Source organism: Leopardus geoffroyi, chromosome D1 (assembly GCF_018350155.1).
Source record: "Leopardus geoffroyi isolate Oge1 chromosome D1, O.geoffroyi_Oge1_pat1.0, whole genome shotgun sequence".
NCBI classification, from domain to species: domain Eukaryota; kingdom Metazoa; phylum Chordata; class Mammalia; order Carnivora; family Felidae; genus Leopardus; species Leopardus geoffroyi.
The window spans coordinates 43776279-43803460 of record NC_059329.1 but is presented as its reverse complement, the minus strand read 5'-3'; the positions used below and the strand labels follow the sequence as shown (position 1 = coordinate 43803460).

General features: G+C 36.7%; 1 protein-coding gene across 2 annotated transcripts in view; it reads left to right on the top strand.

The window, feature by feature from the left end:
- TYR (tyrosinase) overlaps positions 1–27182 on the top strand; it is a 107794-nt gene that overhangs the window by 72195 nt on the left and 8417 nt on the right. For both annotated transcript variants that reach the window (XM_045483675.1, XM_045483676.1), the window contains exon 4: positions 26017–26198. In XM_045483675.1, the coding sequence (XP_045339631.1) occupies positions 26017–26198 (182 nt within the window). The remainder of the gene's footprint in view (positions 1–26016; positions 26199–27182) is intronic.

Sequence of the window (27182 nt, the reverse complement as noted above, 5' to 3'; positions counted from 1 at the left end):
TACTTTCAGACCACAATGCTATGAAGCTTGAAATCAACCACAGAAAAAAGTCTGGAAAACCTCCAAAAGCATGGAGGTTAAAGAACACCCTACTAAAAAATGAGTGGGTCAACCAGACAATTAGACAAGAAATTAAAAAATATATGGAAACAAATGAAAATTAAAATACAACAATCCAAATGCTTTGGGATGCAGTGAAGACAGTCCTGAGAAGAAAATACATTGCAATCCAGGCCTATCTCAAGAAACAAGAAAAATCCCAAATACAAAATCTGACAGCACACCTAAAGGAAATAGAAGCAGAACAGCAAAGACAGCATAAACCCAGCAGAAGAAGAGAAATAATAAAGATGAGAGCAGAAATAAACAATATAGAATCTAAAAAACTGTATCAACGAAACCAAGAGTTGGTTTTTTGAAAAAATAAACAAAATTGATAGACCTCTAGCCAGGCTTCTCAAAAATAAAAGGGAGAGGACCCAAATACATAAAATCATGAATGAAAATGGAATTATTACAACCAATCCCTCAGAGATACAAGCAATTATCAGGGAATATTATGAAAAATTATATGCCAACAAACTGGACAACCTGGAAGAAATGGCCAAATTCCTAAACACCCACGCTCTTCCAAAACTCAATCAGGAGGAAATATAAAGCTTGAACAGACCCATAACCAGCGAAGAAATTGAATTGGTTATCAAAAATCTCCCAACAAATAAGAGTCCAGGACCAGATGGCTTCCCAGGGGAGTTCTACCAGATGTTTAAAGCAGAGATAATACCTATCCTTCTCGAGCTATTCCAAAAAATAGAAAGGGAAGGAAAACTCCCAGACTCATTCTATGAAGCCAGTATTACTTTGATTCCTAAACCAAACAGAGACCCATTAAAAAAAGAGAACTACAGGGGCGCCTGGGTGGCGCAGTCAGTTAAGCGTCCGACTTCAGCCAGGTCACGATCTCGCGGTCCGTGAGTTCGAGCCCCGCGTCAGGCTCTGGGCTGATGGCTCGGAGCCTGGAGCCTGTTTCTGATTCTGTGTCTCCCTCTCTCTCTGCCCCTCCCCCGTTCATGCTCTGTCTCTCTCTGTCCCCAAAATAAATAAACTTTGAAAAAAAAAATTTAATAAAAAAAAAAAAGAGAACTACAGGCCAATATCCCTGATGAATACGGATGCAAAAATTCTCAATAAGATACTAGCAAATCGAATTCAACAGCATATAAAAAGAATTATTCACCATGATCAAGTGGGATTCATTCCTGGGCTGCAGGGCTCGTTCAACATTCGCAAATCAATCAGTGTGATACATCACATTAATAAAAGAAAAGATAAGAACCATATGATCCTGTCAATCAATGCAGAAAAGGCATTTGACAAACTTCAGCACCCTTTCTTAATAAAAACCCTCGAGAAAGTCGGGATAGAAGGAACATACTTAAACATCATAAAAGCCATTTATGTAAATCCCACAGCTAACATCATCCTCAATGGGGAAAAATTGACAGCTTTTTCCCTGAGATCAGGAACACGACAGGGATGTCCACTCTCACTGCTGTTGTTTAACATAGTGTTGGAAGTGCTAGCATCAGCAATCAGACAACAAAAGGAAATCAAAGGCATCCAAATTGGCAAAGATGAAGTTAAGCTTTCACTTTTTGCAGATGACATGATATTATACATGGAAAATCCGATAGACTCCACCAAAAGTCTGCTAGAACTGATACATGAATTTAGCAAAGTTGCAGGATACAAAATCAATGTACAGAAATCAGTTGCATTCTTATACACTAACAATGAAGCAACAGAAAGACAAATAAAGAAACTGAACCCATTCACAATTGCACCAAGAAGCATAAAATACCTAGGAATAAATCTAACCAAAGATGTAAAAGATCTGTATGCTGAGAACTATATAAAGCTTATGAAGGAAACTGAAGAAGATATAAAGAAATGGAAAGACATTCCCTGCTCATGGATTGGAAGAATAAATATTATCAAAATGTCAATACTACCCAAAGCTATCTACACATTCAATGCAATCCCAATCAAAATTGCACCAGCATTCTTCCCAAAACTAGAACAAGCAATCCTAAAATTTGTATGGAACCACAAAAGACCCCGAATAGCCAAAGTAATTTTGAAGAAGAAGACCAAAGTGGGAGGCATCACAATCCCAGACTTTAGCCTCTACTACAAAGCTGTGATCATCAAGAAAGCATGGTATTGGCACAAAAACAGACACATAGACCAATGGAATAGAATAGAAACCCCAGAACTAGACCCACAAACGTATGGCCAACTCATCTTTGACAAAGCAGGAAAGAACATCCAATGGAAAAAAGACAGTCTCTTTAACAAATGGTGCTGGGAGAACTGGACAGCAACATGCAGAAGATTGAAACTAAACCACTTTCTCACACCATTCACAAAACTAAACTCAAAATGGATAAAGAACCTGAATGTGAGACAGGAAACCATCAAAACTCTAGAGGAGAAAGCAGGAAAAGACCTCTCTGACCTTAGCCATAACAGTTTCTTACTTGACACATCCCCAAAGGCAAGGGAATTAAAAACAAAAATGAACTACTGGGACCTCATGAAGATAAAAAGCTTCTGCACAGCAAAGGAAACAACCAAGAAAACTAAAAGGCAACCAACGGAATGGGAAAAGATATTTGCAAATGACATATCGGACAAAGGGCTAGTATCCAAAATCTATAAAGAGCTCACCAAACTCCACACCCGAAAAACAAATAACCCAGGGAAGAAATGGGCAGCAAACACACTTCTCTAAAGAAGACATCCAGATGGCCAACAGGCAAATGAAAAGAGGCTCAACATCGCTCCTCATCAGGGAAATACAAATCAAAACCACACTCAGATATCACCTCATGCCAGTCAGAGTGGCCAAAATGAACAAATCAGGAGACTATAGATTGCTGGAGAGGATGTGAAGAAACGGGAACCCTCTTGCACTGTTGGTGGGAATGCAAATTGATGCAGCCACTCTGGAAAACAATGTGGAGATTCCTCAGAAAATTAAAAATAGACCTACCCTATGACCCAGCAATAGCACTGTTAGGAATTTACCCAAGGGATACAGGAGTACTGATGCATAGGGGCACTTGTACCCCAATGTTTACAGCAGCACTCTCAACAATAGCCAAATTATGGAAAGAGCCTAAATGTCTATCAACTGATGAATGGATAAAGAAATTGTGGTTTATATACACAATGGAGTACTACGTGGTAATGAGAAAGAATGAAATATGGCCCTTTGTAGCAACGTGGATGGAACTGGAGAGTGTGATGCTAAGTGAAATAAGCCATACAGAGAAAGACAGATACCATATGTTTTCACTCTTATGTGGATCCCGAGAAACTTAACAGAAACCCATGGGGGAGGGGAAGGAAAAAAAAAGAGGTTAGAGTGGGAGAGAGCCAAAGCATAAGAGACTCTTAAAAACTGAGAACTGAGAGTTGATGGGGGGTGGGAGGGAGGGGCGGGTGGGTGATGGGTATTGAGGAGGGCACCTTTTGGGATGAGCACCGGGTGTTGTATGGAAACCAATTTGACAATAAATTTCATACATTGAAAAAAAAAATGAAATAGGACCAAGGAATGAGTTTTCAAGGCCTATGCATTTGAGTAAGCCAAAGTCAAACCAGAGTCCATTACATCCTTTTGAATGCTTGTGTTTAGATCCCTGGAGTCCCTGTGCAGGGCTTTACCTACCCATGGCCAGGACAATTTCCTAGACTCACCTTATCTGTGCCTCTACATCTTTGTCTCTCAACTGTCATTCTATTAATCTGTCAACATGTCTGCTGGTCAAACCTCAGTATTAAGGGAAGCATTTGGAACCTCTTAAAATATATTTCACTATTGTAATACTGAACCTCTCCTAATGTTATTAAAAACAATTCTCATCATTTAAACCTATTACCCTTTAGCTATGAGATCATGGGTGTATTATATTAATTGATTTTTTGGATGTTAAACAAACCTTGAATTCTTGGAATAAATCTCACTTTTTTATTGTGTATAATTATTTTTATATGTTGCTGAATTTTGTTTAGTAGAATTTTGTTGAGTATTTTAAATTTAAATTCATAATGAATGAAAATAAAAAAGGAAGTATATTCCATACAAAAAAAAGGGAAAAATAGTCAATAGAAACTGTTCCCAAAGGAGTCTAGATGTTATTTCTAGACAAATACTTTCATCAACTTTTTAAATATGTGCAATGAGCTAAAAACAAACAAACAAACAAACAAAAAACACATGCATACAAAGCTAAAGGAAAGTATGAGAACAGTATCTTACTAAATAGAGAATATGAATAAAGAAATAGAAATTAAGAAGAATCAAATAGAAATTTGGAGGTGAAAATTTGGAGTTGAAAGGAGTTGAAATTTGGAACTGAAATAAAATATTAATGAGAAGACTTAGCATATTTGAGCCAGCTGAATAATCATTAAACTTGAAGATCATACAATTGAGATTAATAAGTTTGAAAAATAGAGAGAAAAAGGAGTGTCTGGGTGGCTCAGTCAGTTAAGTGCCTGACTTCTGTTCAGTTCATGATCTCAGTTTGGGAGTTTGAGCTCCACATCAGGTTCCACGCTGATGCAGCAGAGCCTGCTTAAGTCTCTCTCTCTCTCTCTCTCTCTCTCTCTCAATCTCTCTCTGCCCCTCCCCCACTTGCACACACTTGCCTCTCTAAATATAAATAAATAAACTTTTAAAAAAGAAGAACAGAGAGAAAGAGAAAGAATAAAAAGAAACACAACCTAAGAGACTGGGGGATACCATCAAAGATATCAACAAATGAATAATAGAAGCCTCAGAAACAGAAGAAAGAGAGAAGGGAGCAGAAACAGTATTTGAGAAAAAATAGCCAAAACCTCCAGAATGTGGTGAAAAACACTAATTTATATCTACAAGTATTTCAACAAACTCAGAGTAGCGTAAATGCAAAAAGATCCACCAATAGACACATCATAGTAAAAGCCAAAGACAAGGAGAAGATCTAGAAAAAGCAAGAGAAGTAACCTATCACATAAAAAGGATCTCCAACAAAATTAAAGATTGACTTCCCATCAGAAACTATGAAAGCCAGAAAATAGAGGATTGACATATTCAAACTGCTGAAAGAAACTATTGTGAATGAAGAATTCCATGAAATAATTCTTCAAAAATGAAAGGGAAGGGCACCTAGGTGGCTTAAGCATCCAACTTCAGCTCAGGTAGTGATCTCACACTCTGTGAGTTCGAGCCCTGCATCAGGCTATGTGCTGACAGCTCAGAGGCTGGAGCCTGCTTCGGATTCTGTGTCTCCCTCTCTCTCTCTGCCCCTCCCCTGCTCACACTCTGTCTCTCTCTCAAAAATAAATAAACATTTAAAAAATTTTAAAAAATAAAAAATAAAATTAATAAAATAAATAAATAAAAATAAAATTAAATAAAAATAACAAAATTAAATTAAATTACAAAAATAAAATAAATAAAATAAAATTAAGTTGGTATTAATTTGAAGTAGATTGTAAATGTCAGTAGTAATCCCCAGGGCAATCACTAAGAAAATAACATAAGCTAGCATACTAAAAGAAATGACATGGCACAAAAACAGACACATAGACCAATGGAATAGAATAGAAACCCCAGAACTAGACCCACAAACGTATGGTCAACTCATCTTTGACAAAGCAGGAAAGAACATCCAATGGAAAAAAGACAGCCTCTTTAACAAATGGTGCTGGGAGAACTGGACAGCAACATGCAGAAGGTTGAAACTAGACCACTTTCTCACACCATTCACAAAAATAAACTCAAAATGGATAAAGGACCTGAATGTGAGACAGGAAACCATCAAAACCTTAGAGGAGAAAGCAGGAAAAGACCTCTCTAACCTCAGCCGTAGCAATCTCTTACTCGACACATCCCCAAAGGCAAGGGAATTAAAATTAAAAGTGAATTACTGGGACCTTATGAAGATAAAAAGCTTCTGCACAGCAAAGGAAACAACCAACAAAACTAAAAGGCAACCAACGGAATGGGAAAAGATATTTGCAAATGACATATCGGACAAAGGGCTAGTATCCAGAATCTATAAAGAGCTCACCAAACTCCACACCCGAAAAACAAATAACCCAGTGAAGAAATGGGCAGAAAACATGAATAGACACTTCTCTAAAGAAGACATCCGGATGGCCAACAGGCACATGAAAAGATGCTCAATGTCGCTCCTTATCAGGGAAATACAAATCAAAACCACACTCAGGTATCACCTCACGCCAGTCAGAGTGGCCAAAATGAACAAATCAGGAGACTATAGATGCTGGAGAGGATGTGGAGAAACGGGAACCCTCTTGCATTGTTGGTGGGAATGCAAATTGGTGCAGCCGCTCTGGAAAGCAGTGTGGAGGTTCCTCAGAAAATTAAAAATAGACCTACCCTATGACCCAGCAATAGCACTGCTAGGAATTTATCCAAGGGATACAGGAGTACTGATGCATAGGGGCACTTGTACCCCAATGTTCATAGCAGCACTCTCAACAATAGCCAAATTATGGAAAGAGCCTAAATGTCCATCAACTGATGAATGGATAAAGAAATTGTGGTTTATATACACAATGGAATACTACGTGGCAATGAGAAAAAATGAAATATGGCCTTTTGTAGCAACGTGGATGGAACTGGAGAGTGTGATGCTAAGTGAAATAAGCCATACAGAGAAAGACAGATACCATATGGTTTCACTCTTATGTGGATCCTGAGAAATGTTAACAGAAACCTATGGGGGAGGGGGAGGAAAAAAAGAAAAAAAAAAAAAAAAAAAAGAGGTTAGAGTGGGAGAGAGCCAAAGCATAAGAGACTGTTAAAAACTGAGAACAAACTGAGGGTTGATGGGGGGTGGGAGGGAGGAGAGGGTGGGTGATGGGTATTGAGGAGGGCACCTTTTGGGATGAGCACTGGGTGTTTTATGGAAACCAATTTGACAATAAATTTCATATATTATAAAAAATAAATAAATAAATAAATAAATAAACACATCAGACATATTTTAAAACTAAAAAAAAAAAAAAAAAAAAAGAAATGACAAAGGAATTAAAAGGGTAACCAGAAAATATATTGATCATAAAAGAGGTTGGCAATGAAAGAATTGAGAAACAAAAAGACATAAGACAGCTATAGAAAAAAAATAGCAAAATGGCACGAGTAAGGACTTCCTTATCAGTAATTACATTAAATGCACATAGAATGAGTTCTCTAATTAAATGCAGAATGTGGCTAACTGGATAAAAAAAAAAAATGACCTCAATATATGTTGTCTAAAAGTAACCCATTGTAAATACATAGACACAAATAGGTTGAAAATAAAAGGAAAAGAATTCATGGAAACAATAATCAAGAGAGACCTGGGATAGCTCTACTAATATCAGACCAAAAAAAAAAAAAAAAAGACTTTAAAACAAAAATTATTAGTAGATACAAAAGAAGACATAATATAACAATAAAATGATCAATCAATCAAGAAGACATGACAATTATAAATATATATGTACCTAAGAACAGAGTAACAAAATACATGAAGCAAAAACTGACAGACTTGAAGGGAGAAATACACAATTTAACTCTAATGGATAGTTAATACCCCACTTTCAATAATGGATAGAATAACTAAACCAAACATCAGAGAAGAATAGAAGATTTTAAATATACTAGATACCAATGAGACCTAGCAGACATATATTGAATATTCTACCCAATAGCAGAAAATGTACATTCTTCCCCAGTGCATATGGAATATTCTCTAGCATCAATCACATGTTAGACCATGTTAGACACGAGTCTTAAAACTTCTTAAAGATAAAAATGGTAGAATGTATGATCTCCAACCACAATAAAAAGAAATAAAAAATCAACAATAGAGATTTGGAAATGTTATAAATATATAGAAATTAAGCAACACACTCCTAAATAACCACTGGGTTAAAGAAGAAATCACAAGAGAAATTAGAAAATACTCAAAGTTAAATTAAAACAAAAAAGAGGCACCTGGGTGGCTCAGTTGGTTAAGCATCGGACTCTTGATTTCAGCTTAGGTCATGAACTCGGTTTGTGAGATCAAGCCCTGCATCAGGCTCTGTACTGATAGCTCAGAGTCTGCTTCGATTCTCTCTCTGTCCTTCCCCTACTTGTTCGTTCTCTCTCTCTCTCTCTCTCTCTCTCTCTCTCACAATAAATATTTAAAAATATTAAAACAAAACACACAAAAACACATGGGATGCAGGAAAAGTAGTGCTTTTATAGTTGTAAGTCACACATTAAAAAATAAGAAATATCACAAATTAACAACCCAGCCACCAACATTAGAAATTAGAAAAGGAAGAGCAAACTAAACTCAAATAAGGAGGAGGAAATAATAAAAATTAGACTGGAAATAGGAATAGGAATTAGTACTATAGAGAATAGGAAAACAATGGAGAAAATCAACAAAAATTGATTCTTTGGAAAGATCAATAAAAACGATAAAACTTTAATTAAATTGGCCAATAAAAAAATAAAGAAGACTCAATTACCAAATTCAGGAATGAAAGAGGAGCACCTGGGTGGTTCAGTTGGTTAAACATCTGATTTTTAATGTCATCTCAGATCATGATCTCACAGTTGGAGAGTTTGAGATCCTGGTTGGGCTCTGCACTGACAACATGGAGTCTGCTTGGGAAGCTCTTCTCTTCTCTTCTCTTCTCTTCTCTTCTCTTCTCTTCTCTTCTCTTCTCTTCTCTTCTCTCTTCTCTTCTCTTCTCTCTCTCTCTCTCTCTCTCTCCCCCTCCTCTGTTCACACAGGCTCTCTCTCTCAAAATAAATAAACTTTTAAATATAATTAAAAAAAAATAAGAGCAGGAATGAAAGAGAGGACGTTACTACTGAATTTGCAGAGGGAAAAATAGATTATGAGGGAACACTATGAACAACAAATTGTAGAGCAACAAATTAGCATTCTAGAAGAAATGGACAAATTCCTAGAAACACATAAATTACCAAAACTAACCCAAGAAGAAATAGAAAATGTGACCAGACCTATAACAAATAAAGATATTGGGATAGCAATTTTTTTTTTAAAAAATCTGGGCATCTGGGTTGTTCAGTCAGTTATGCATCCAACTCTTGATTTTGTCTTAGGTCACGATCTCATGGTTTGTGGGAACAAGCTTCGCATCTGGCTCTGTGCTAACAATGTGCAGCCTGCTTGGGATTCTCTCTCTCCTTCTCTTTGCCCTTCCCCCACTGGTGCATGTGCTCTCTTTCTCAAAATAAGTAAACATTAAAAAAATTAAAAATTAAAAATTAAAAATAAATCCAACAAAGAAAGTTTCAGGATCAAATGGCTTAACTCATGAATTCACCAAGCATTTAAAGAAGAACTAAACCAATCTAAGTCTTCCAAAAATGAGGAAACATTTCCTAATTTATTCTGTGAGGCCAGTATTACCCTGATAGCAAAACCAGACAAAGCAATCACAGAAGAAAAAACTGCAGAATTATTATTATTATCATTATTATTTTAGAGAGAGAGTGCCATTCAGGGAGAGGGGCAGAGGGAGAGAGAAAGAGAGAGAATCTTAAGAATATTATGCGAGGTTTGATCCCATGACCCTGGGATCATGCTCTGAACTGAAATCAAGAGTCAGACACTCAACTGATTGAGCCACCCAGGCACCCCAAAACTGTAGAATTATAAACTGCACAATTTATATTACAAATATAAATGAAAAATCCTCAATAAAATCCTGGAAAAAAAGTCCAACACTATCTTATAAGGTTTAGACCATGGCCACATGGGATTTATTCTGGAGATGCAAGGTTAGTCCAACATATTAATATCATGAAAGGGAAAAAACACATGATTATTTCAATAAATGCATCAAAAGCCAACATTCTTTCATGAAAAAATAAACACTTATGAAACTAGGAATAAAAGGAAACTTTCTCAATTTGATGAAGAATATCTGTGAAAATGTACACTTAATGGTTAAAAACTGAAATCATTTCCCCTAAGTTTGGGAACAACACAAGTTTGTTTGCTCTTGCCATTTCTTTTTTTTTTTTTTTTTTTAACATTTATTTATTTTTGAGAGAGAAAGAAAGCATGAGTGGGGGAGGGGCAGAGAGACAGGGAGACACAGAATCCGAAGCAGGCTCCAGGCTCTGAGCCATCAGCACAGAGCCCAACACAGGGCTTGAACCCACAAACTGTGAGCTGAAATCAAGAGTGAGATGCTCAACTGACTTAGACACACAAGGCCCTGCTCTTGCCCCTTCTATTTAGCATTATACTGGCAGTTTTAGCCAGGGCCATTAGGCAAGAAAAAGAATAAAAGTTGTCCAAACTGGAAAGGAAGTAAAACTACCTGTATGTGCAGATGGCATGATCTTTTATATAAAAAACCATAAAGAATTTTTAAAGAAAGAAAAATTGGGGGTAGAGCTAATGAAAGAGTTCAGTAAAGTTGCAAGATACAAAATCAACATATAAAAATATTGTATTTCTATATACTAGCAATAAACAATCCAAAAGTGAAATTAAGAAAATAATTCCGGGGCGCCTGGGTGGCGCAGTCGGTTAAGCGTCCGACTTCAGCCAGGTCACAATCTCGCGGTCCGTGAGTTCGAGCCCCGCGTCGGGCTCTGGGCTGATGGCTCAGAGCCTGGAGCCTGCTTCCAATTCTGTGTCTCCCTCTCTCTCTGCCCCTCCCCCGTTCATGCTCTGTCTCTCTCTGTCTCAAAAATGAATAAAACATTAAAAAAAATAATAAAAAAAAATAAAAAAGAAAATAATTCCATTTGCAGTACCGTCAAAAAGAATATAATACAAGACTTGTACACTGCAAACTACAAACCTTTGTTGGATGAAATTAATTAAAATCTGTATAAACAGAAAGATATCCCTGTTCATGAATTGGGAGACTTACTGTTAACATGTCAGCAGTCTGCAAATAAATCAATAGATTCAAAGCAATCTGTTGCGTGGCAAGTCAAAGGGCCATGATTTAAATGCCAGAGTGTATGATACTGTGTGAAGTAAGTCAAACAGAGAAAGACACATACCATAAGATCTAACTCATATGGGGAATCTATAGAACAAAATAAATGAACAAACAAACAAACCAAAAACCAGAAGCAGACTCCTAAATAGAGAGGAAAAACTGGTGGCTGCCAGAGGAGAGGGTGCCGGGGAGATGGGATAAATAGATAAAGGGGAGTAGGAGGTAAAAACTTCCAGTTATAAAACAGGAGATTTTCTTGAATAAATGTTTCTACATTTAAAGCTTTCCAGAAATTTTAAATTGTTGGGATTATTTTTCATAATTTTCACCAGTTATGTTTGTTTCGTGAACCAGGTCCACGGAGCCTCACCTACTGCCCCTCAAGCAGTGGAAATACAGAATCCTTTTATTTTTTTAATTAAACAATGGCACTTCTATATGCAAAACAGATACAGGTAGAACTGCTCTAATCGTGAGTGAGCCCATCTGGATGGCAAAGCCTCAAACACTGCTGTGACTCTAGGCTACCCATTTACCAACTCCTGGTTAGATGACACAATTCTTTCAGGTCCTAATATGTGTCATATCAATATGTGCATAATATGTGATTTCTACATCTATGAAGCCTTACGTCTCCTTTCCCAGGAAGAGCCTTTTTCTGAAATGCCATTTTCTTTCTGTTGCTTTAAAAAAAAAAACAATCAAATACACTTTTCCTCCCTTCTCCCTCATATGAGTCCCCAGTAAACGATATTTATGTGTTTAGTGCATATTTTTTTTCAAGCTTCACTGATCTCTACATCAGTTTTGAGTGCAAATGCATTAATGAGGTAATCAAATCTCTGAGAAATTCTTGTATTTGTTGAGTGATTAGATCCAGTAATATTTTCTTAACAGCTAGAGATTCTCAAACATTTTGGACACAAAGAAAAAATGATAAAACCTCACTGACACAGGCAAGTTCAACTTTCAAAAGGAAACAAGGAAATCCCAAGAATTTGGGACACGAGGGATAAATGGAATTACTAATCCTCACTGTCTAGAAGTATATAGAGTTGAGGGAAAGCCTTCAAACAGGAAATTCGTTACTCTGGCCTTTGAGAAGAGAGGGGTTGTCAGCTGGGCCCATGGAAAGGTTTGCAAATATGGCTGCCATGTCTGTTCTGTCTTTCAGAATTGCACACGCTCGCTCGCTCTCTCTCTTTCTCCCTCTCTCTGCCATGTGGCTGAGGATTGGAATGATATTCATGGCTCCTGTTTCCCTTGAAGTGCCCTAACAGCATCCTTCTCATTTCTTAAATTTTACTTCTAATCACTTAGGGGTAAACAGGTAATAAGTGATAACAAATTGGGACATTTTGAGAGATTCCAAAGTACCTACTGCCATAAACTCCTTGGTTTCTACCCCCACTCTTCCTGAGATTGTCTGTTGCTCCTTTGATCTTCTACCCTCAGTTGTTCATTGTTTTCTGAAGGGGTTTTACTAATGTCTCACCTTTCTATAGATCTTTCCTTAGCACAGAGTATGGGGATTCTTCCTTTCGTGTTTACTCTCCTCCCTTAACAAAGACCCAATACAAACAGAATAACAGATTTCTCCTTTGCCTAAAGTGACAATTTATATTTTTGACCAGATTGGGTGACACTCAGATTACTCATCTTTTTAAGAAATACATTTGCCATTTTTTCCCAATTGAATAGAAAACTAGAGGAGTAGAAAAGAGACTTGAAAATAATGGCAGATAAAGATTTTTGACTACACAAAGAATAAAAGGGGTTAGATGGGTATATAACTATCACTTTGGGGAAATATACATGGAAAATAATCTCTTTTTTTTCAGTCTTTGATTCTTTTCATGAGCTCCTATCTTCTACCAGTCAGAATCATTTGTCGTGATTAAGATGTCAGGTTTTCAGCTTCGGTTGAATTTGCTTTCTGAAGGATGTTTTACATTATCTTCTTTGTTCATTAGGCTAGACTTGAACACATTATAATTTTTCTCATCTAAATTTCCAATGATATCACTATTATTGCTCCATAAATTATTTGTGAATTTGTGTTCCGTATGTTTCTATAATTGTACATCATAAATATTCTTAGGCATACACGGAATATTTGCTGTTCACTGGAAAGAAGCATTTGAGCTCATACTGAATTTTTCTTCTGCCAGATGGCATTCCTGGTGTTCAAACATTTGTGACCTTCTTTGTTTTCTTGTTTCATTTACAGACATTACCTTCAGTTTCTCTTACATTGTTAGTTTAGGCCCTCGTTACTTAGCTACCCATGTGTGCTGTTGGTCCCTTGCCTCTAATCTCTCCAACAAAAATCTATCTTGGGCAACGCTTCCATATACATCTCTCTATGCACAACCATTTTTTCATATCATTCACCTTCTCAAGTGGCAGCAGTGACTCTTATTGCCTATGGAATAAATTCAAACGCCTTATGCTAATACCCATAGATTTTTGGTGTTTTGTTCCTGTCTGTCCATTCTTCTCACTATGCCTTTTTTTTTAATCCATATACACCAAATGAATGTATTCTTTTTTTTTTTTTTTTTCACTAAATGTTCTGGAAAAGAGACAGAAACCCAGGAGATAATAGGCCAGGTATGAGTATTGAAGAATTGGCTCATGTCTTATTAATGATCCAAGGGGAAGAATGAGGTTCTTAGTGATTTTTATTAACAAGGACTCATAGAGCCTACAAGGAAATAAAAGATATCCTATTCCAGTTGAGGAGTGGTAAGAATTGATTAATGGAATTATAGAACGCAGGTATCTTTAGGCCGTGAGGTAGGTTATTAGGGCAAGAAATAATTCCATAACTTCTCTGAATTTCCATCAAACAATACCAATTCCTTGTGAGGCTGAAAGCGTTAGAGGTGCATCTGAAGGGGCAGATGCCAAAATGGTAGTAATAATCCTTTTGTCTGGAGGAAAGAGCTTTCAATACAAATAAAGGAGTCTCTATCTGTGCAGGTAATAGATGTGTGGTGAATTCTCCACTGTAACCCTCAGAAGCAGGTAAAATCTGTCATGATTGGGGGAAAGTAGTGAGGCTGTTAACACCACATCAAAAGTAGATGCCTAGGGCCTAGAGACATGGTATTAAAAACACAATTTAGAGAGAAGATTGGAAACCACAGAGTATTGTCTGGTGCTCACGACAGCAATGCTGGGTTAGTCAAACAGTACTTATACTAATTTTGCCTACCTTGAACTTGTTTTACTGTTCTGGCCATTAATGATGACTTTAATTCTATAATACTTAAAGACACCTGTCCACATCAGATAAAGGTCCTAGAGCCTTGGCTAAAGGAAAAATACTATATGTATATGGTATAAGTAGCTTACCACCCTAAAGTCTGCTTAAGGGAAGGAGGGATTCTGCCTTTTGAGACATTTTATCTTGTACTTTACCATGTTACTTCCTATACTTGCCTATGTGGGTAGATACTTAATAACTATTCATTAAATATGTATTTGTAAAGTATATATGTATATTATATATTCTCATTCCCATGGGACAGATCCTAGACTCCTTCTGGAACAGTTATCAAATATCTATTACTTGCCAACTGTGTACAGGCTGTACTTTACATTTTATGGATTTAGTAGTGAATAGATTAAGCTTTCATTTATTTTTAATGTTTTATTTTTATTTTGAGAGAGACAGAGTGAGCAGGGGAGGTACAGAGAGAGAGAGAGAGAGAGAGAATCCCAAGCAGACTCTGAACTGTCAGCACAGAGCCTGATGTGGCGCTCACTCTCACGAACCTCAAGATCATGACCTGGGCTGAAATCAAGGATCAGACACTTCACTGACTGAGCCACCCAGGGACCCCTACTTTCAGTTCTAATACAAAATTCCACAGGTTTTTTTCACTCACAAGCTCTTTTCCAGTATTCTTTCCCTTTTCCTGACTAAAGTAGAAAATGGGCAAATCATGCAGGTTCACTCTGTTTGTTTGCAAAACATGCAGTTGACAGAACTTGTTACGTTGGAAAATGCCAAGTGGAGCAAACCTGAGTTTGATTCCTGCTGCTCCATTTATTAACCAAATGAATTGAAGAAGTTATTTAAACTCCTGTTTGCTTGTTTGCTCAGTTTTTGTGTGTTTTCTTGTGAACACTGTGGTGAGGCAATGTTTTCTTAAGGCCAAGAACCTGTACTGCAGGGAGGTTGCCTGGCTTTGAAGCCTTGTTCTGCCACCTGCCACCTACTAGCTGTGTAACCATGGGCATGAGTCTTATCCTCTTTATGCTTTAGTTTTCCCATCTGTGAATAGGGATAATTGAGGAACTGAACATTCCTCATAGGATTGTTTTGTGAATTAGATAAGTTCCTATATGAGGAGTACCTCAAGCAGTACCTGGCATACAGTAAGTGTTGCATAAGCTAATTCTCATGACTGTTACTATTACTAATCCTCTTTAGCAGTATTGCTTGAGAAATAATATAATGTTTATTAAAATCCCCAGCAGCATGCCAGATATGTTAACACTTCATAAGTGGGAATGATTACTGAATTGATTGGGTTTTTTCCCCATTATTTTACAAGCCTCCAAAGTATCATTATAATAAAGAATAGTAGGAAGTAATGGAAAAGTTGGTGTGAAATGAAGAGAGATTTTGTAAGGAACAGGGGCAACATAGATCTCTTAAGAAAAGCCATAGCTGTCTGCATAAATAGAAGTTGTCTTATGCACTGTTGGTCCACCAATACATTATGATCTCCAGTAGATGGGAATCATATATGTTGACTTATTGTTATTTAGTATAATATATACTAATACACATATCCACTATAATATTTCTAAAATTCAAATTCAATCATGGCCACTCCTTACCTAAAGTGCTTAGGTAGCAAGTTAACTCTCAGGATCAATCCAAACTCCTTCCATCTCCCCCTGTGCCCTGGGTAGGCCTTTCACAACCTGACCCTTCTCACCTTTCTGGTCTCACTCCTTATTAATCCTGCACCACTCTACATTCTACTCCCACACACCAAAAAGCCATTTTCAGTTTTCAATTACATCAGTGCCCAGCCTCCCTGTAGGTCTCTGCTTTGAATGCAAAGCCTCCAGGGTAATCTATTCATCCAGTTTACATACCATCCCTGCTGTGAAGCTTTCCTGGACTCCCAACAGTTCCTTGCTCCTGTTGCAAGCCTATAGGTTTTATACACATGCCTCCAACAGCATCATTGCTGTTGAAATTTTACGTATCTCTTTATTGCAACACGGAGTAAGATCCATGAGGAGAGGGATCATTCTGATAGACCATCCTTGGAGCTTGACAAGTAGTGGGTATAAGATATTAATATTAATACAATATGAACATTAATACAATAATTATAATTAATACAATATTTAGTGAATAAATAAATAGGCAATTTAGTGAAGAGGCAAGAGAAGCTGTAATGCCACCAATTCCCTGGGAAGAGCACTGAGAATCTGGAAGTCAATCAGTAATATCCATTGAAAGCCAAATGAAAAGCCTGCCCCATTGTGTGAGAGGGCTGGCCCTTCCGAATACTTCTTAGGGACCACTCTGAACAGCCATGGCCTGTGAGTGCAGCCTGACTCATTCAACCTGGGTGTAACTTCTGCCTAGTGCAGTGGCTCTCAGTCCCGGATGCACATTACAGTCACACGGGCAGCATGGCAACTTGCTTTCAATCCTCTCTCAAAACTGATCATAGCAGGGGGCTTGTCACCCAATGACACCCTTAAATATTTATGGGAAAAAGAAAAAAACAACCTCAGAAACAGCCTTTCTTAGACTTCTGGCTTTTTGGTTCTTTTTGGTTCGTTATCACCAATATTTTGGTTCTTACACTAAAATCCCTTCAAATTTCATCATTCGCTTAAGTGATTTTAATCTGTTTTTCACTCCCTTACACATGCCCCAAGGACTTGTCTGCCCTTTTCTCAACTAAGCTAAGAAGTTGTGGGGCATGTATTTAAAATTGCAGTTAGCCCCAGTTGAATTTCTTAGCGGTGGAACAGGCTTTTTTCACTTGCAGCTACGCATTCCTGACAATCTATGCTCTTAAAGTGTCCACTTCTTTTAAAAGTGTGATTTTTCAGTAAAGCTTTCTAAATACTCCTTCAATGAGTTCTATTGTTAGGCAGGTGCATGAAGAAAAGAATCTCTGGGATACTGTTCTTTCAAACCCAGAAAGAGGATCCAAGATTTTAACAGGGGCCTCAGTGTAAGCAAGTCACGTGACTATTACCTGGTTACTTCCTTTGAGGCCGAAAGTCAGCCACTGATTCATTTAATTATGCATTAATTAAACATGGTTATGTCAATTCCTTGCTTAAAATCCCCCAATGGCTTCTCATTCAGAGTTTCTGCCTTTCTTAATATGTAGAAAGGCCCTATATGTAGTTTTGGTTTAGCTACATGTACCCACACACATCCTTCCTTCCAGACCTTTTCAACTGCTTGCAGGGCCCCAAAAGCATACCCCCATTTCTTCATGCTTGTGCTTTATTCTTTCCTAAAGCACCCTTTCCCATTTATTACTTTTCCCAAACTTGTGCTATTCATTTTTCAAAAGTTAGGTGCGAGTGATGGTTAATTTTATGTGTCAACTTAGTTAGGCCATGGTACCCAGCCAATTTGGTCAAACATTCTAGACGTTTCTTTGAAGGTATTTTTAAAGATGATATTAATATTTACCCTGGTAGACTTTGAGTAAAGCAGATTACCCTCCATAATGTGGGTAGGCCTCATTCAAACCAGTTGAAGGCCTTCATAGGGAAAAAGTGACCTCCTCGAGCAAGAATAAATTGTGCTAGCAGACTGACTTTGGACTTTAACTGTGTCTCTTGCCTCAGCCTCTGGCCTGTCTGCCTACCCTGCAGATTTTGGATTTGCCAAGTTTCTACAATCATATGAGACTCTCTCTCTCTTTCTCTCTCTCTCTCTCTCTCTCTCTCTCTCTATGTTACTGTATCTGCCTCTATTTTTCTCTGTGTCTCTGTTTTTGTCTGTCTCTTTCTCTCTGTTTTTGTCTGTGTATATACACACACACACACACACACCCTGTTGGTTCTCTTTTTCCGGGGAACTCTAATATATCCCCCATCATCTTCCAAATCAGATGCTATCTCCTCTTTCTTTGTTCTCCCAAGACGTTAATGGCCCTGTTTCTCCCATGTCACTCCAACCATACTGTGCTGAGTGATTGATTAGAGTGCAACTTTTTTGAAGATGAGACTCCCCATTTGACTTTATATTCCCAGCACCTAACACAATGGTTATTACATGTGAGATACTGTGTTAACTGATGTTGATCAGTGAATAGCACCACCTACAGAAACATCCAACTCAAAACGATTAGCATCTCTTAGATTCCTCCTTTTCTCAGCTCTAACCACTAAATAAGTGATTCTTCACATATTTAGTTCACATTCCTTTTGAGATTTTGATTTTAAAAAATTGGATTCTCTCCCAAGAAAACTATACAATCCCCACTAAATTTCACATATTTTTGGACTACACATACCCAGCCCGCTTGTTAGATAGGCACTATGATGGACATTTAGTGTACAATGATCAACAAGACAACATCATAGCTTTCAGTGAGTTTCTCCTTATATTGCTAGAGAGTGACACATAATCAAATAATTACAACTTGATAAATTTAATAATCAAAGGAGAGAAACGTTAAGTCTGATTGTTGTTTTAAGAGAAGTAGCATTTGACCTAAGTCTTGCAGGAGCAAATGATGTAGTAGACAATAAATTTTAAGGAAATTTAAGTTCTTAGGAAATCCTTGGAAGGAAAATTCAGAAACAGAGTAATTATAGTTTTAATATCAATAGCAGCAATACTTCTTCTATACATCATTTGAAGTTGTTTTGCATATTTCAACATACTTAATATTTATAAGAATCGCTTTAGGTGAGTACTATTACCTATTGGTTTGCCAGGGCTCCCATAACATAGTATCACAGACTGGGTGTATTTGTTCCCCCCTCCAGACTAGAGTTTTGACTGGCTTGCTTGAGGCATCTTAAGCAGTGGTTCTCACAGACAGTGTGATGATCACTGCATCTGTCCTGGCCTTCCAGAAAGATGACACTTGAGAAAAATAACCCCAGATTCTTTGATCTTTCCATTGTCTCATACTCCCATAACTTCACTTATTAACACAAGCTGATGGCCTCTCAATTTATATTTCCAGAGTAAATCTTACTCTGAAATCCAGACCCAAATATCCAGCTGTCCACCTGACATCTCCTTTAGAAAGTTTCAAAAATATCTTCAAGCACAGTACATCAAAAATCATAATACTAATATTTCTTCCTCATGCCACACTTTCTCTCCAGTTGACTACATCCTTGGGAATAAAAAATATTTTTTCCTGGGGTACCTGATTGGCTCAATCAGGTAAGCACCTGATTCTTGATTTCAGCTAAGGTCATGATCTCACAGTTCATGAGATCAAGCCTTCATCCAGCTCTGCGCTGACAGTATGGAGACTGCTTGGGATTCTCCCTCTCCTTGTCTCTTTGCCCCTCCCTCTTTCTCTCTCCCTCAAAAATAAATAAACATTAAACAATTTTTTATTTTTTTTAATGTTTATTTATTTTTGAGAGAGACAGAGAGACAGAGAGAAGGAGACACAGAATCCGAAGCAGGCTCCAGGCTCTAAGCTGTCAGCACAGAGCCCAATGCAGGGATCAAACCCACAAAAGGCAAGATCATGACTTGAGCCCAAGTCAGACACTTAGCCGACTGAGCCACCCCAATGCCCCACATTAAACAATTTTTTAAAAACATTTTCTCCTGCGGAATAAGCCAGAAAACTTGGAGTCTTCTATGACACCTCATCATTCAGTATACCTACTTGGATAGTCACACACTATCTTTTTGCCTACACATCATTTTCTCTGTGATTTCATTCCTTGTTCCCTACACATCAACTCGTACTATCTTTTAGCCCCTTGTCCAGGATGCAATCTGTACAATCTTTAAAAAAAAAAAAGGGGGGGGGGGGCGGGGGGCGCCTGGGTGTCTCAGTCGGTTAAGGGACCAACTTTGGCTCAGGTAATGATCTCATGGTTCATGGGTTCAAGCCCTGCATCAGGCTCTGTGCTAATAGCTCAGAGCCTGGAGCCTGCTTCAGATTCTGTGCCTCCCTCTCTCTCTCTGAACCTCCCCCACTCACATTCTCTTTCTTGTCTCTCAAAAATGAATAAAAATTTTAAAAAAAAATTTTAAATGACAATCTGTTCATGTTATACCTACCCCTGCCCCCACACACATACAGTGACTTCTTGCCACTCATAGGAAAAAATACAAATATTTCTCACATGCCTTCTACTGCTCTTCATGATTTGCTCCCCACTTACTTCTCTAACCTGATTGCAAACTATTTTCTCCCTCCTCTCCATATACATATCAGCCAGTGCCTGAGACTTGCTATGTACTTTTCACTAAAAGTCCTTGGCAAATCCCCTTCTAGTCTTCAGAAACAGTCCACCATTTCTCTAAATATGCATTCTTCAGCTCTTGGTTAACAGACTATCAAAGGCTTTCCCAGAGACTAAAGACCAAATGAGGTCTCCTCATTAAATCTTGTTACCATGTGGCCTGCTTCATACTATTTTCCAGTCTGTAATTATCGATTTATTTTTTAAATTACTGGTTAATATCTATCTCCACCCCTAGACTCTAAATACCACAAGGATGGAGAACTTCACCCAAAGCAATTTGGGGAATTTTATACCCTGCACAGAGTCAGTTTGTTATAGATGCTCAAAATATACATATTCATCTCTCTCTAAAATAGATGAATAAATGAATGAAGAAGTCTTCTATTATACAGGTATATGTTACTTTTTTGTTGCTGTGGTGGTGGTACTAAAGTAAATCTGTTCCTAAATATCCATCTACATTAAGGTTTTCTTGTTAGTTGTATTTTTAAAAAATAAACTCTTGCTTTAAAATAGTTTTCTATTTACAAAAATGTTACAAAGATAGAACAAAGTTCAACTATACTCCTCATCTATTTTCCCCTATTTTTAATATCTTACATTAGTATGGAATATTTGTCACAATTAGTGAAATAATATTGATCCATTATTAACCAAAGTCCATACTTTATTAAGATTACTTAATAGTTATTTAATATATATTTTTTGTTTCCAGATCCCACATAGGACACCGCATTATATTTAATCATCATGTCTCTTAGGCTCCTCTTGTCTGTGACAGGTTTTCAAACTTCGTTTCGTTTTGTTTTATGTTCAGTATACTAGAGGTTTATTGATAGATAAAATATACTTTCAGTTGCATTACATGCCTTGTAAACATATATTTCATGTTTATCTCAAGAATATTTTGCAGGTATATTAGATGACTATTATATAAACTGACCTAAGGAATTATATGCCACCTGCATTATGTATTCAGTGTATCTATTTTAATTATTCAAAATTTTTCTGCATGGTAGACTTATGTATTTCCCCATGATATAAATTATGTATTCATGTATTCATACATGATATAAATTATGTATTCATTAATTTATATCATCATGGAGTCATCTATATTTATTTTATACCTTGGGTTATAACCTAATACTACTTTATTTATTCTGTGGCTGAAATTTTTCCAGTTTTGGCCATTGGGAGTGATATCAGTGGGTTCCTCTGGTTCCTTTTATTGAAGAATATTTCTTCTGCTCTATTCACTTTTTATTTTCCTTCTGTTATTCCAATTGCATGTATGTTACCTCTTTGAAATGATCACACAGCTGTTGATTTTTTCCCCATTCTTTTTTTTTCACTTTGTATTCTAGTTTGGGAAGTTTCTATCTTCAAGCTCACTGATTCTTTGTTTAGCCGTGTCAACTCCATTGATGAGCACATTAAAAGGCATTCTTCCTTTCTGTTACATTGTTTTTTTTTCTAGCATTTCCTGTGAATCTTCCTTAGAGTCTTTCCACCTCTCTGCTTCACCATCCATCTGTTCTTGCACGTCCGTTACTTGTCTTGTTACAGCCCTTAATATATTATTCATAACTATTTAAATTCCCTATGTGATAATTCCAATACCTATCTCATATCTCAGTTAGGGTTTACTTTGCTTTGATTGCTTTGTCTCTTCAGGTTGTTATTTTCTTGCATTTTGGCATGCCGTAATTTTTTATTGAAAGTCAGATATATTTTATTGAGTGATAGGAACTGAGGTAGACAGGCCTTTAATGTAAGGATTTATGTTAATCTGGCAAGGAGTTGGGCTGTGTTTAACTGTAGCTGTAGGTGCTGGAGGCTTTAAATTTCCATAGGTCTTCGTTCTTGTCATCACTCTTGAGTTTGGGCTTTCCTGTATATTATTCCTCAGATACTGTCTGTCTTGTAGCTCTTTAAGCTGTAATCTCTGTCATGATACTGGAGCTCTGTTGATTCATGGTAAAGTATTAAGGTGGGAGCATAGGTTGTGTTCTAAAATATTGTGATTAAAATCAATCTTTTACTTGGACAGTGTCTTGGGGCTGTGACCTTCATGAGTGTTTCTCCAATGGTATAGCTTTTCTTTCCCTGTTTCCTGTTTCTTTGGTTACAGCATTCCCAATTTATCCCTTGAAACCCTGGCCAATGTAGCCTATGTTTTATTTCCCCTTAAATGAGACAGAAAAGCTGGAATCCCCTTCCTCTAGCTGGGATAGGCCTTTGGTCATCATTTCTTCTGAATTAAACAGGTTTGTTATGGAGAAGGCTGAGGGCTTATTTCATAATGGTACTTCTCTGCAGTCATCTATCCAGCTTTGGGGTGACAGTTTGTCCAGTGACTTCATTCTCTCATGGCCCAAGAAAAGTTGTAGATTTTCCACTTGTCTAGCTTTTTCTTGCTAGACAAGAGGATGGGAGTGCCCAGGGTTTTTACATGTCAGACGTGAAACCAGAAATCTCATGTTACTTTTATACATAAAACATATCCTTTCTTGTTTGTATCCATGATCATCTGTACCTTTTCCTAATTCTAGAAAACTTTCTAGATATAGTTGATATAAATCTTTGGTAGGAAGATAAGGTCTTCTGAAAATGGCAGTGTGATTATCTAACCTAAGCATCAGAATTCCAATGTGAGTCATTTTAGACATGGTTTGATGAAATTAACTGAAGATGAGTACCACCGATGAAGAATCTAATCGAGATTAATACCTTCATTTTAAAAGGTTGATAAGGTGGGTGAGCACATTAATGGTTTTATCCATTAAATCTTTTGGTGCTAAGAATTGATGTCCTTGTCCTACCTAGTGAAGAATTTTTATTTCTCGGCAGGAAAAAAAAAAAAGGTTATTTATAAGCTGAACTACAGTAGTAATTTTTCTCAATTAACAAAAGGCACAATTTTTGCCTCAAGCCCTTACCTGGTAGCTCATTGGATATTGGGCTCTTTTGCAATCAAAGTTTAATAGGGATGGGGGAGAGATTAATTGGATCAAAAAGCCTCCTTCTCATTAAAAAAAAAATAGATTTGCCAGTTGAAAAGCAGGTAAACATTGTGTAAGCTGTTTAAATATTGTTTAAACATTAAATATTGCTTAATACAAATAAAATACCTTTTAAAATGTTATAATACAATTCTCTTTTTTGTTAAAATATATATGTACATATATGCACATTTTATAAACTAGATACAACAAAATACGAAGCAATTATATGAATTTTTTTCTTCTCTCATTTTTGCCCATTTATGTTTTCTGAATTGTAAATAATGAATAAGTAATGCTTTCATGCAAGGAAAAAACTGCAGAATTTAAAACAAAAAAAAAGCTGATTCATAAAATTTTAGGTCTTGAATAGAATTTGGGCCTTATTCGTTAAGCCAATTCCAAATTTCTTTAGTTGAGAAGGCACACACAGAAAAGCCAATCTTCCCATATCTTCTCCTTTTTCATTCCTGCCTGTCAGAATCATAACCTTTCTTAAAAAGACCCAGCTCAAATGTACATGGCTTTGGCATTTCTGTTATAGTATGTCTCAGGTCTCTCGCTAATTGTAAAGTTCTTCCAGTATAAAGTTAATAATGAGGAGGAGGGAGAAGAGGAAGAAGGGGATGAGGATGATGATGGTTTCCACTTACCATTTGTTAAGCAATTAAATGTACATCTTACTTATGTTATACTAATTAATCCATAAATATTATTCCCATTTCACAGATGAAGTAAAGGAAAATCAAACAAATTAAGAAACTTTTACAAATTTCCCTTGTCATAACCCATGGGACTCAGTTTTTTATGTAGGCTCTTGCTGCTCCAAACTTTGACGCATAATAAATACTGAATAAACTTATTTAGTAGTTGAGCTATTTAGAGATCATTTGGTATTTGTGGACCAGATTTTCAGTATTTATCAGTGACCTGCTGATCCCTTGGTTAATTCACAATTAAAAGCCAACTTTAACCACAACCAGCATTTGAAGTCCAGATACTCTGAACAAATAGAACTATTTTCCAGTGTGGAAAAAATGAACTGCCATTCTGCATCATTGTTTTCTTCTTTATTTCCATTTTTTTTTTCAATTTTTGTTTGTTTGAAGCATTATCACTTTCCTTTTTAGACGCCATCGCCAGGACAATGCACTAACTTTTTATCTCCTGGCACAAGTTTTATAGCTAAGTAACAATAGCTTAGTTATTTAGTACTTCCATAAATATTATCACATTGGATAATCCCTTTGGAAATAGGGCAAATATTACTGCTTTCATTTAAGGACGAAGAGGCTAGATCTCCAAGAACTTTAGTGATTTGCTTAGAGATATACAGCTTTTAAAACACAGAGCTAGGCCTTAAGGGGAGTTCTCTGACTTTAGGTCTTGTGTCCTTCCCTCTATTATATAGCCTGATAATACAAAGCCATTCTCTTTGTCACACGTTTAATGATACACTATAAATTCTTCCATAGGTTAAGTTTCTACTTTGTTCTTACTCAATCTTTTTAATCTCTTAATTGTTTATCTTTTGTTCTGTTATAATTTTTAATTGCACACAAGAGACTAACTCTGGTTGATTTAAACAGAAAAAGATTTTGCTAAGAAGATATTGGATAGCTCAGGAAATCATGGAGAAGCAGGTTCAGAAATGAGTGGGAACAAGGGAAGAGGGGAGTAGCAGCCAAGAGATCTGCTAAAACCATGCTATAGAACACAGGATATTCCTTTCCTGGTACTTCTGGTCTTATAATCCCTAAAAGTTAGATGTTGTTATCACAATTGTCTTCCCACTACCAGAATAATTTGTCATTGTCCTTGCTTCTGTACGTCACTATCTTCTGTTTCAAAGTCTTGGATGAATATATGATTGAGTATGAATCATATGGTCATACTCTAGCTTCAGGGGAAGATGGAAAGCCAAGTCCAGGTATTTTTAGTCTTCATTATAGGAGGTAAGCTCTTTCTCACCCCAAGTCTCATTAAGCATACACTTCGCCAAACAGAACAAGATGGTTGAAATAATTGAAAGTCCCCTGCCATGACCAAAAAACAAAAGGCAAAAAACAAACAAACAAAAAAACAAATTTTAGTACTGATTCCAACTTAGTTTTACGTGTTCTTTCTTTAGGCTAACTTTCTTTGAAACAAGAAACATATTTAATTTACAACTCTGATTCAGTTCTCATTCAACCAATAATTACCCTTGTTCTGCAGCATTCTGAAAGGTCTAAACTTGTCATGTAAAGTTCACTTACCTAAGAAATTCCCTTTCCATAGTCACCCTCTCATATTTCTTTCAAGTGAGTGAGCTTCATCAGGGGCTGACAGAATGAACTAGTGCTTTACAAAATATTTTCAAAGCATAAAAAATATATTTGGCATCCTTCCATGTCTTGGAGTTTTAAGATATGCCTGGTTATTTTACTTTAAGAATTATAAATATTTCTCTTATAAACATGTTTCTGAGTCTGAATAATCCTTTCCTCTACAGTATTTTTGAACAATGGCTCCGAAGGCACCATCCTCTTCAAGAAGTTTATCCAGAAGCCAATGCACCCATTGGACACAACCGGGAGTCCTACATGGTTCCTTTTATACCTCTATACAGAAATGGTGATTTCTTTATTTCATCCAGAGATCTGGGCTATGACTATAGCAACCTACAAGATTCAGGTAAAGTTTAATTTCTTTCATATGAAATGATGAATCTTGTGTGACCAATATCTTTTGAGAGACTATATAACCTTTTGTTTTTACAATGCTATCCCCAAAGCCTTTAAATTGGGAAAGGATACTACAAACCTTAATTTATCACTAATTTATTATTACATGAACTAAGTTGCAAGGATATTTAAATTCACATCTATTCTGCTTAATATAGGGCATTTTGCATATGGCATCCGTGGAAAGAACATTACAATTAAAATCAGAAAGGAAAAAGAGGGTTTAAGACATGACTCTATCAGCTGACTGTAAGGTGACCTTGGAAATTTTTCTTCACTCTATGAATCTCAGTTTTTTAACCTGAAATATTGGGGTCAGAATACTTCAAAGAGATATTGTGATAATTAAATGAATATGATGTATTAAAGAGTCCAGTGTGGTGTGACAAAAGATAAATATCTTGTAGTTTTAGGGAAGCATGGGCAGCTCTGTTGGTTCAGTGTCTGACTCTTGATTTTGGCTCAGGTCATGATTTCATGGTCGTGGCATCAAGCCCTGTACTGATCTATGCTCAGCTCGGAGCCTGCTTGGGATATTCTCTCTCTCTCTCTCTCTCTCTCTCTCTCTCTCTCTCTCTCTCTCCCCCTGGCCCCTCTGCCCTTCCCCTGCTTGCACACACACTCTTTCTCTCCTTCCAAAATAATAAATAAGTAAATAAATAAATTTAAAAAATTACCAAGAAAACTTGTGGATGTTTTAATTTTAAGCCTAATTAATAATAACAATAATAATAATAACAACAACAATAAGAGAAAGAAGAAGAAGGAGGATGAGGAGGAAGAAGAGGAGGAGGAAAGTCAGGAGGAGGAAAAAGAAGAAGAAAGAATGATTAAAATGATAATTGCTATGACCATGATTAAGCTAATAATATGAAACTCTAAGATGATAATTATATTTGGGCTTTAAATAATCTTCCTGAGTAGAAATATCAAT